The sequence below is a fragment of the Pan troglodytes genome, chromosome 19 (assembly GCF_028858775.2).
Source record: "Pan troglodytes isolate AG18354 chromosome 19, NHGRI_mPanTro3-v2.0_pri, whole genome shotgun sequence".
NCBI classification, from domain to species: Eukaryota; Metazoa; Chordata; class Mammalia; order Primates; family Hominidae; genus Pan; species Pan troglodytes.
The window spans coordinates 20,697,361-20,709,416 of record NC_072417.2 but is presented as its reverse complement, the minus strand read 5'-3'; the positions used below and the strand labels follow the sequence as shown (position 1 = coordinate 20,709,416).

Below are 12,056 nucleotides of genomic sequence, written 5' to 3'. Positions count from 1 at the left end.
ACTATCTTCATTTTAAAGATGGAGAAACAGGAAACAGACATTCAGAAAGGTTAAGTAATTTTCCAAAGATCATGTATAAAAATTAAGTGATAAGTCAGGATTCAAACCCAGGGAGTCTGGCTGTAACATCCACAGGAGCGCAGACACACCAACAAGTCACACTGCCTTCCTCTAGGAGAGAGAAGGGAGAGTGGTGGGGATTCTGGTAAACTAGAAAACATGAGTTCCAACTAAAAGGAGCAGCTCCTCCTCAGCTCTAGCTAACTGCTGCTCTGCAGGAATATAGGAATCTCTCTCTTTCTGTATTTCTCTCTTTCTTTTGAGATAGTCTCTCCCTCTGTCATCCAGGCTGGAGAGCAGTGGCACGATCATGGCTCACTATGACCTTGACCTCCCAGGCTCAAACGATCCTCCCACCTCAGCATCCTGAGTAGCTGGGACTACAGGCATATGCCACAATGCCTGGCTAATTTAAAAAAACAATCTCGTAGAGGCAGAGCCTCACTATGTTGCCCAGGCTGGTCTTGAACTTCTGGACTCAAGCTATCCTCCTGCCTCGGCCTCCCAAGTGCTGGCATTATAGGCATGAGCCACTGGGCCTGGCCTGGATTTTCTTTTTAAAGAGACTAATATGAAATTTTAGGGGGAGAATCTCCTGATTATTCAATATTGCCAATAAAGTCAATTTTTTATTTCTTGTTTATTTATTTATTTATTTATTTATTTATTTTGAGATGGAGTTTTGCTCTGTTACCCAGGCTGGAGTGCAATGGTGTGATCTCGGTTCACTGCAACCTCTACCTCCCAGGTTCAAGTGATTCTGTGCTTCAGCCTCCCAAGTAGCTGGGATTACAGGTGCTCGCCACCATGCTAGGCTAATTTTTGTAGTTTTAGTAGAGATGGGGTTTCACCATGTTGGCCAGGCTGGTCTCAAACTCCTGACCTCAGGTGCTCTGCCCACCTTGGCCTCCCAAAGTGCTGGGATTACAGGTGTGAGCCACCACACTCGGCTTTTTATTTTTAATTTGTAAAAAAACTTTTATTTTTGCTTTAGGGGTACATGTGTGGGTTTGTTCTGTAGATAAATTGTGAGTCATGGGGGTCTGGTGTACCTATTATTTCATCACCCAGGTAATAAGCATAGTGACTCATAGGTAGTTTTTCGATCCCCACCTCCTCCCCGTCTCCACCCTCAAGTAGGTCCCAGTGTCTGGTGTTCTCTTCTTTGTGTTTAATTTTTAAAATAAACACTTGGGTGAACCCCCACACAAAGGTGTGGCTGGGTTCTGTCTAGGGGTTACCAGGTCTAGACTTCTGATTTGAGCCACTCAGTGCAGATTATTGCTGTCCTAATGATTGTCTCCTTAAAAAAATTAATTTTTGAAAACTGTCCTATTTCCTTCAAGGACCTTAGTTACTTTGTCAAGAACACCTTTTTCATAGCCAGTTCAAGTGACTCCTGCTTCATTCACAACCGCCCTGCTCTGTGCTTCTTCCTCACAGAGTGTCCCAAGGGCCCTGACATCCTGGTGGTCCTGCTCTCAGTGATGGGGGCCATTCTGCTCATTGGCCTTGCCGCCCTGCTCATCTGGAAGCTCCTCATCACCATCCACGACCGAAAAGAGTTCGCTAAATTTGAGGAAGAACGCGCCAGAGCAAAATGGGACACAGTAAGAGACGGGGCTGGGCGTTTTCTAAAGTCATTGGTCTGAGACTCTTAAGTGGAAGCAGCAGATGCTTTGGGTGGTCATGTTCAGCCAGTACCATCGTCTTTCCATTATCCTCTGTTCTGGAAACTGGGAGAGATGGTCTCACTATCCCCTTGTCCTTCAGCTTCCTTCAGCCTCTTAGAAATAGTGGCAGGATGTCATTCCATCTCATTCTCTTCTTTCTCCTCAAATAAATGGTTACTTCCAGGCCGGGCCTGGTGGCTCGTGCCTGTAATCCCAGCACTTTGAGAGGCCAAGGTGGGCAGATCACTTGAGCTCAAGAGTTCGAGACCAGCCTGGGCAACATGGTGAAACCCCGTCTCTATTAATAATATAAAAATTAGCCGGGTGTGGTGGTGCATGCCTGTAATCCCAGCTATTCGGGAGGCTGAAGCAGGAGGATTGCTTGAACCCAGTAGGTAGAGGTTGTAGTGAGCTGAGATTGCACCCTGCTCTGGGTGACAGAGCAGGACTCGGTCTCAAAAATAATAATAATAAAATAAAATAAAATAAAAGGTTACTTCCAAATCAGACTCTACTCTTTTATCCTGATTTATTCCAATTAAATAAGCATTTACTGAGAACTTTCTATATACTTAATCTTACTCTATTCTCTTTTGGCTCTTCTTTCACATTTCAACTTTTTTCCTCGACCCTCCAAATGGCTATTTGACTCCCCAAATGTCCAGAGTTAGGCTGCAAGTTTGTTCCCATTTGATGTTGACCCCAGAGCTTTATACTCAAGGGTCCCAAGAAACTGAGATGTTTCTGTTAGAACAGTGTGGAACATCCTGTACCTATGAGGCCCACAGGAATGTGTTTCTTTCTCTTTTTTTTTGGAGACAGAGTCTTGCTCTGTCACCCAGGCTTGAGTGTAGCGATCTTGGCTCACTGCAACCTTGGCCTCTCAGGTTCAAGTGATTCTCCTGCCTCAGCCTCCCGAGTAACTGGATTACAGGCGCCAGCCACTGCGCCCAGCTATTTTTTGTATTTTTAGTAGAGACGGGGTTTCACCATGTTGGCCAGGCTGGTCTCGAACTCCTGATGACCTCGTGATCACCCGCCTCGGCCTCCCAAAGTGCTAGGATTCCAGGCGTGAGCCACTGCGCCTGGCCAAGAATGTGTTTCTTGAAGCTACCATTATAGGATTTGTTACTTTCTGTTGGAAAATAGTTTGGGAAACCTAGTGAGGGTCTTACTTTTTCCTGATAACATGACAGTTTGTGGATAGTGCTTTCTCTTTCTCTCCCCTCCTCTCCCATTCCCTCCCCTCCCCTCCCCTCTCCTCCCCTCCCCTTCCTTTTACGCTTCCTCCCCTCCCCTTCCCTTCCTCCCCTCCTCTCCTTTTCTTTCCCTTCCCTTCCCTCCTTCCTTCTTTTTTTGAGACAGGGTCTCGCTCTGTCACCCATGCTGGAGTGCAGTGGTGCCATCATGGCTCAATGCAGCCTCGATCTCCTGGGCTCAAGTGATCCTCCCACCTCACCCTCCCAAGTAGCCAGGACTACAGGCACACATCACCGAGCCAGCTAATTTTTGTATTTTTTTCCCTTGTAGAGACAGGGTCTCACTCTGTTACCCAGGCTGGTCTAGAACTCCTGGGCTCAAGTGATCTTCCTACCTTGGCCCCTAAAAGTGCTGGGATTATAGGCATAAACCACCATGCCTGGCCATGGTTAGTGCTTGGCCAGATTAGATGAAAACAAATTAATAATTATTTGAGCAAAAGCTTTCCTCTGTGTTCTGAATTCCACCTGATACATTTCTGTCCCTTGTCCACATCTCCTATCACTGTCACAGGGAATGGAAAATAGGAGAAGGGCAAAAGGGACGGGGACACAGGGGTGAAATAGGAGAGGTTCTATCCCCGAATGCTGTGGAATCACTGAAGAGTGATAGGCTGAATATAGCTCCTTAGAAATAGTGGCAGGGAACAGGTGTGGTGGCTCATGCCTGTAATTCCAGCACTTTGGGAGGCTGAGGCAGGTGAATCGCTTGAGCTCAGGAGTTTGAGACCAGCCTGGGCAACATGAAGAAACCCCATCTCTACAAAAAAAATGCAAAAATTAGCCAGACATGGTGGTGTGTGCCTATAGTCCCAGCTACTTGGGAGGCTGAGGTGGGAGGATGTCTTGAGTCAGGGGAGGTGGAGGTTTCAGTAAGCCAAGCTTGTGCCACTGCACTCCAGCCTGGGCAACAAAATGAGACCCTGTCTGTAAAAAAAAAAAAAAAGAAACGGTGGCAGGATGGCATTCTACCTCATCTCCTCCCGTTATTTCCTATCAATTCCCATGCCAAGAACTAAAGTGTGAGCAAAATGAACATTATTCTGTTTCATTGATGGTGTATTCCAGAGAACGGTGCCTTGGGAAAACTTCTGAGATGAATTTTAAACATTCAGGGTAGGGAAGGACTGAGGAAGTCACTGTAAGATGCTATTCTGTTTCCTCCACAGGCCAACAACCCACTGTATAAAGAGGCCACGTCTACCTTCACCAATATCACGTACCGGGGCACTTAATGATAAGCAGTCATCCTCAGATCATTATCAGCCTGTGCCACGATTGCAGGAGTCCCTGCCATCATGTTTACAGAGGACAGTATTTGTGGGGAGGGATTTGGGACTCAGAGTGGGGTAGGTTGGGAGAATGTCAGTATGTGGAAGTGTGGGTCTGTGTGTGTGTATGTGGGGGTCTGTGTGTTTATGTGTGTGTGTTGTGTGTGGGAGTGTGTAATTTAAAATTGTGATGTGTCCTGATAAGCTGAGCTCCTTAGCCTTTGTCCCAGAATGCCTCCTGCAGGGATTCTTCCTGCTAAGCTTGAGGGTGACTATGGAGCTGAGCAGGTGTTCTTCATTACCTCAGTGAGAAGCCAGCTTTCCTCATCAGGCCATTGTCCCTGAAGAGAAGGGCAGGGCTGAGGCCTCTCATTCCAGAGGAAGGGACACCAAGCCTTGGCTCTACCCTGAGTTCATAAATTTATGGTTCTCAGGCCTGACTCTCAGCAGCTATGGTAGGAACTGCTGGGCTTGGCAGCCCGGGTCATCTGTACCTCTGCCTCCTTTCCCCTCCCTCAGGCCGAAGGAGGAGTCAGGGAGAGCTGAACTATTAGAGCTGCCTGTGCCTTTTGCCATCCCCTCAACCCAGCTATGGTTCTCTCGCAAGGGAAGTCCTTGCAAGCTAATTCTTTGACCTGTTGGGAGTGAGGATGTATGGGCCACTCAGGGGTCATTCATGGCCTGGGGGATGTACCAGCATCTCCCAGTTCATAATCACAACCCTTCAGATTTGCCTTATTGGCAGCTCTACTCTGGAGGTTTGTTTAGAAGAAGTGTGTCACCCTTAGGCCAGCACCATCTCTTTACCTCCTAATTCCACACCCTCACTGCTGTAGACATTTGCTATGAGCTGGGGATGTCTCTCATGACCAAATGCTTTTCCTCAAAGGGAGAGAGTGCTATTGTAGAGCCAGAGGTCTGGCCCTATGCTTCCGGCCTCCTGTCCCTCATCCATAGCACCTCCACATACCCGGCCCTGTGCCTTGGTGTGCTGTATCCATCCATGGGGCTGATTGTATTTACCTTCTACCTCTTGGCTGCCTTGTGAAGGAATTATTCCCATGAGTTGGCTGGGAATAAGTGCCAGGATGGAATGATGGGTCAGTTGTATCAGCATGTGTGGCCTGTTCTTCTATGGGTTGGACAACCTCATTTTAACTCAGTCTTTAATCTGAGAGGCCACAGTGCAATTTTATTTTATTTTTCTCATGATGAGGTTTTCTTAACTTAAAAGAACATGTATATAAACATGCTTGCATTATATTTGTAAATTTATGTGATGGCAAAGAAGGAGAGCATAGGAAACCACACAGACTTGGGCAGGGTACAGACACTCCCACTTGGCATCATTCACAGCAAGTCACTGGCCAGTGGCTGGATCTGTGAGGGGCTCTCTCATGATAGAAGGCTATGGGGATAGATGTGTGGACACACTGGACCTTTCCTGAGGAAGAGGGACTGTTCTTTTGTCCCAGAAAAGCAGTGGCTCCATTGGTGTTGACATACATCCAACATTAAAAGCCACCCCCAAATGCCCAAGAAAAAAAGAAAGACTTATCAACATTTGTTCCATGAGCAGAAAACTGGAGCTCTGGCCTCAGTGTTACAGCTAAATAATCTTTAATTAAGGCAAGTCACTTTCTTCTTCTTAAAGCTGTTTTCTAGTTTGAGAAATGATGGGATTTTAGCAGCCAGTCTTGAAGGTCTCTTTCAGTATCAACATTCTAAGATGCTGGGACTTACTGTGGCATCAAATGTGCGGTTAAGATTCTCTGGGATATTGATACTGTTTGTGTTTTTAGTTGGGAGATCTGAGAGACCTGGCTTTGGCAAGAGCAGATGTCATTCCATATCACCTTTCTCAATGAAAGTCTCATTCTATCCTCTCTCCAAACCCGTTTTCCAACATTTGTTAATAGTTACATCTCTCCTGATGTAGCACTTAAGCTTCATTTAGTTATTATTTCTTTCTTCACTTTGCACACATTTGCATCCACATATTAGGGAAGAGGAATCCATAAGTAGCAGAAATACCTATTCTGTATTATTGTGTTAACATTGAGAATAAGCCTTGGAATTAGATATGGGGCAATGACTGAGCCCTGTCTCACCCATGGATTACTCCTTACTGTAGGGAATGGCAATATGGTAGAGGGATAAATAGGGGACGGGGAGGGATAGTCATGGATCCAAGAAGTCCTTAGAAATAGTGGCAGGGAACAGGTGTGGCAGCTCATGCCTGTAATTATAACCTTCAGCTACTAAGACAGGTGTGGTGGCTCACACCTGTGATTATAATCTTCAGTTACTAAGACAGAGTCCATGAGAGTGTTAATGGGACATTTTCTTTAGATAAGATGTTTTATATGAAGAAACTGTATCAAAGGGGGAAGAAAATGTATTTAACAGGTGAATCAAATCAGGAATCTTGTCTGAGCTACTGGAATGAAGTTCACAGGTCTTGAAGACCAATATTATTTGTCAATATGTGGGGATAACCTGTAGCTGCATTCATGAGGTAGCAAATAGCAGTTTTGGCCTGTGGGGTGAACAGCTAAACAGTGTTCTGGCATCAGATAACACGGCACAAAGGGATTGTGTCTAGCTCTTTTGGAGAAAATTTATGTCCAGTCTCAGGATCTGTGGACAATAATGGAAAACTTTGAATATTCCTGACAAGTTGCCATATTAGGAGTCAGTTCTTTACTTCTCTGAGATTCCCAGGTCATCCATGATTTTTTTTTTAATTTGAGACAAAGCCTCACTCTTGTTGCCCAAGCTGGAATGCAATGGCAAGATCTCAGTTCACTGCAATCTCTGCCTCTCAGGTTCAAGCCATTCTCCTGCCTCAGCCTCCCCAGTAGCTGGGATTACAGGCACCCGCCACCACACCCGGCTAATTTTTGTATTTTTAGTAGAGACGGGGGTTTCACCATGTTGGCCAGGCTGGTCTCGAACTCCTGACCTTAGGCGATCCACCTTCCTCGGCCTCCCACAGTGCTGGGATTACAAGTGTGAGCCACTGTGCCCGGCCAGTCATCCATGATTTTAATGGGGTCCAAAGGCCTCTTTTTCTTTGTTAAGTATTCCTGGTTGAAATTTCTTTTCTTTTTTTTTTTTTTTTTTTGAGACAGAGTCTTGCTCTATCACCCAGGCTGGAGTGCAGTGGCACGATCTCTGCTCACTGCAAGCTTCGCCTCCCGGGTTCACGCCATTCTCCTGCCTCAGCCTCCCGAGTAGCTGGGATTACAGGCACCTGCCACCACGCCCGGCTAATTTCTTTGTGTATTTTTAGTAGAGACGGGGTTTCACGGTGTTAGCCAGGAAGGTCTCGATCTCCTGACCTCGTGATCCTCCCACCTCGGCCTCCCAAAGTGCTGGGATTACAGGCGTGAGCCACTGCCCCCGGCTGTGGTTGAAATTTCTTAAGTGCCTTCCTCACTTCCTAACCACCTTCTCTGTTTGGGTTTGTGCAACACTAAATTAAATGTACTTTCCAAAAAGAATTGGCCTAAGGCTGCTCAGTGCTTCCTGTGTTGTTATTTCTGTTTCCTTTGGATGAAAAGAATAGGTGTCATTGACTCAGAAATGATTATTTTAGAACAAGCATGTTTCCAAATGTAACAGAATGATGACTACTATGGGTACTGAAGCTAGCTTCAGAATCCAGAGCTTCTCTTTAGATTTTGTTGTTGTTGTTGTTGAGATGGAGTTTCGCTTTGTTGCCCAGGCTGGAGTGAAGTGAGCGCGATCTCGGCTCATTGCAACCTCTGCTTCCTGGGCTCAAGAGATTCTCCTGCCTCAGCCTCCCGAGTGGCTGGGATTACAGGCGCCCACCACCATACCTGGCAAATTTTTGTATTTTTATTTATTTATTTTTGAGATGGAGTCTCGCTCTGTTGCCCAGGCTGGAGTGCACTGGTGTGATCCCTGCTCACTACAACATCTGCCTCCGGGGCTCAAGCAATTCTCCTGCCTCAGCCTCCTGAGTAGCTGGGATTACAGGTGTGCATCTTCACATCCGGCTAGTTTGTGTATTTTTAGTAGAGACAGGGTTTCACCATGTTGGCCAGGCTGGTCACAAACTCCTGACCTCAACTGATCCGCCGGCCTCGGCTTCCCAAAATGCTGGAATTACAGGTGTGAGCCACCAGGCCCGGCCCTCTTTAGACTTAATATTTTTTAAATGAGTAGGTTATTACTGTTCTAAGAGTTTGCGGGTTTTTTTTTTTAATTGGGTATTATTTAGGAACTTGTGCAACCTCAAAAGAACAGACTGCCAGTGTAGCCTAGATTTTGTTTGTAGGAAGCATAAATGGATAAAATAATAGCTTAATGGCAAATTATTTACAGGACCATTTAAATGCCTAAATTTTATTTAAGGCAGTGGGTGTCAAAGTGTGGTCCCAAGACCAGCAACATCAATATCAGCTGGAAACTTGTTAGAAATGAAAATTGACAGGCCCCACCCCACAGCTGCTGAATCAGAAAATCTGGGAGTGGGGACCCATGATCTGTTTTAAGAAGCCTCCCTGGTGATTCTAATTCATGCTCAAGTTTAAGAACAACTGATTTAAGGAGTCACATATTTAGCCTTCTTGCCTAGAAAGAACTTTATAGTAAGGCAGCTTAGTTACTATATACAGTTAATAGCAAACCTTGCCTGACATACTCAGAAGATGAAATATCCACCCACACAAAATGAAAATCTACTTTGACCTATTTTCCAGGTTAAATGATCTTGGGTATCTTGCTTTCACTCATGACCACAAATTCCCATGAAAAACTGGAAGAATAGAATCCTGGGGAAAAACTAACAGGATACTTTTTATGTGTACTAAGACACAAGCAAGGAAATATTCTTACAGAATTTATTCACAGGAGATGGGATCAAAATCTTAATTATTAACATTATCATCCTATAGGATGCTAGAATAATACTTAGAATTTTTTACTTTACAGCCAAAAGGCTGTTTAAAATTTATTGAACACCAACAGTGTGGGACTGAAGTACCTTACAGAACACTGATAACATAATCTTTGTCTTTAAGTCCTTTTTTTTTTTTTTCAGACAGGATCTCATTTTGTTGCCAGAATGCAGTGGCATCATCATGGCCACTGCAGCCTTGACCTCCCAAGCTCAAGGGATTCTCCTGCCTTGGCCTTCCAAAGCGTTGGGACTACAGACACATGCCACCATACTCGGCTAATTAAATACATATTTTTTTGTAGAGATGAGGTCTCACTATATTGCCCCGGCTGGTCTCAAACTCCTGGGCTCAAGCAATCCTTCCACCTTTACCTCCCAAAGTACTGGAATTACAAGTGTGAGCTACGGTGCCTGGCCTGAGTCTTAAATTCCTAACATAATGTACATTTTTTGAGCATAATACAATACATGACATCATTAAGAGATTACGTGAACATAGACTGAGACCTTTTATGGTGAAATCTTGTGAGATTCACTATGTTTTATTTACGTCTTGGTAACTGCTGACTAAATGTCTGGATGAAAATAGAGGATCTTATGTAAAATGAGATGAAAAGCTGTATGTCAAGCCACATTTGTAATCCTTTAACGCTTGGCTTCGGTAGTCCAAACTCTACAGTAACAGAGCCATCTAATGACCACTGGGACCAATTACAAGCAGATTGCCTGGGAATTACTCAGTTTTCACAGTATAATGGAACCACAACGTATGCTCTGCAAATAAGCCATTTAAAAATCATTTCTAATTGGTTTTATAATACAATATATTTATGGAAGTATATATTCCTAATTTGTTTTAGTTTGGTTAAAACATGCAAGGAGGCAGTCTTAGAAGCTTGTGATTAGGGTTAAGTATATCATTACATAAAAATTTAAAAATCCACTTAATGTGGCTACCTAAGAATGGTTTGTATGTGAAAAGAAAATGAAGAGGTCAGGAACATGACTGCCTTCCTTGAGGCTGCTAATGTTATAATGAAGCCCCTCCAACTCCTTGCATAAAGGAAACACTTTCATCGGCTGTATATTTTCTGACACATCAAAGATTGCTCACAGAAAGCACCATTTAGAAAATTTAGGAGCCTTTAAACAAAATGTCCATTTTAAATTATTCTTTAGCAGTGTCCCCAATAAGAACTTGTAAGGAAAAAGTTTCACAATTGATTTCATTTTAGTATAGTAATTGGATTTTCCAGTGACTCATACAGAATTGGCTTGATTCTTTGGAGAGATCACAGTGATGATGTGTAAATATCGCTTTGGTGGCCAATGGAAATACTTCGTTAAGAAATTGGAAAAAAATGTTGATGGGTGTGTGCTGGACTTTGCCTTTCCTGACCCTTACACTCACCATTGTGACAGAGATTGCTGATTGTGCCCAGTATGTTTTCTCCTTCTCACATAATATTAGAACTTCTGCTGTTTAGTTGGGCACATGGTTGCCCAGAATAAATATTCTTTTATTACTCATAAGCAAATTTAGTAAAGTTGCTAGATACAAAGAGCATGCAAAAATCTTGTAGCTACATGTGCCATGTCCATCTCATAGACAATGAGATGTAAATGAAAGAGGTGTATGCAACTTCCAGTAAATGCTGTTTAAGGGAAGGAACATACTTTTCTCCATTTCCTTCATCTTGCAGGCGGGAATGCAGAGTTAATACCTAGAAGTTAAGTAGCCCTCATAGCTCAATATGTGACCTTGGGGATTGTATTATTTTATTTATTTTTAAAATTTTTTTAAGGAGGTAAGGTCTTGCTTTGTTGCCCAGGTTGGACTCGAACTCCTGGGTTCAAGCAATCCTCCCACCTCAACCTCCCCACGTAGCTGGGACTACAGGTGCATGCCACCGCACCCAGTGGGGATTGTATTAGTTATCTGTTGCTGCATAAGAAATTACTCCACAATTTAGTAGCTTAAAACAACAAACATTATCTTGCTGTTTCTGTGGTCAGGAATTTAGGAATGGCTTAGCTGGGTGGTTCTGGCTCAGAGACTCTCATGAGGTTGGAGTCAAACTGTTGGCCAGGGCTGTAGTCGGTTGAAGGCTAAAAAGGGCTGGAGAATCCTTTTCTAAGATGGCTTACTCACATGGCTGTTGGCAGGAGGCATCAATTCCATGCTGGCTATTGGCAATAGACCTTAGTTCCTCACCACTTGGACATCTCTATAGGACTGCTTGAGTGTCTGCATGACATGTCAGCTAGTTTCTCCCAGAGGGAGTAATCCAAGAGAGAACAGGGAGGAAGCCACAATTTTTTTTATGACTTAGTTTTGTAAGTGTTACACCATAATTTCTGCCATACACTATTCATTAGAAGTAGCCCACTAAATCCAGCCAACATTCAAGAGGAGGGAAATAGATGCCACCTCTTGAAGGGAGGAGCATTGTGTACAGAATCATTGCCCCTCAAAGACAGCCACATCCCCATCTCCAGAACCTGTGAATATGTTACCTTACGTGGAACAAACAACTTTGTTGACATAATTAATGATCTTTAGATGAGGCAATCATCCTGGATTATCTGGGGAGGCTCAATGTAATCACAAGTGTCCTTACAAGAGGGGGTCAGGGCTGGGCTTAGTGGCTCATGCCTGTAATCCCAGGACTTTGGGAGGCTGAGGTGGTTGGATCACTTGAGGCCATGAGTTTGAGACCAGCCTGGCCAACATGGCGAAACCCTGTCTCTACTAAAAATACAAAAAAATTAGTTGGGCATGGTGGCATGCACCTGTAATCCCAACTACTTGTGAGGCCAAGGCATAAGAATCGCTTGAACCCAGGAGGCAAAGGTTACAGTG

The 12,056-nt window shown here is 44.3% G+C and overlaps 1 protein-coding gene across 6 annotated transcripts in view; it reads left to right on the top strand.

The window, feature by feature from the left end:
• Nucleotides 1-10,724, top strand: part of ITGB3 (integrin subunit beta 3) — a 62,867-nt gene extending 52,143 nt beyond the window's left edge. For 3 of the 6 annotated variants that reach the window (XM_063798342.1, XM_054671276.2, XM_063798343.1), the window contains exons 14-15: nt 1,504-1,670; nt 4,162-7,769. In XM_063798342.1, the coding sequence (XP_063654412.1) occupies nt 1,504-1,670; nt 4,162-4,227 (233 nt within the window). In that variant the 3' untranslated portion in view covers nt 4,228-7,769. Of the gene's footprint in view, nt 1-1,503; nt 1,671-4,161; nt 7,770-9,334 lie in introns of those variants that run through there. The other 3 variants (XM_054671274.2, XM_054671275.2, XM_063798341.1) reach the window with 2 other exon arrangements.
• The last annotated feature ends 1,332 nt before the right edge of the window (nt 10,725-12,056 follow it).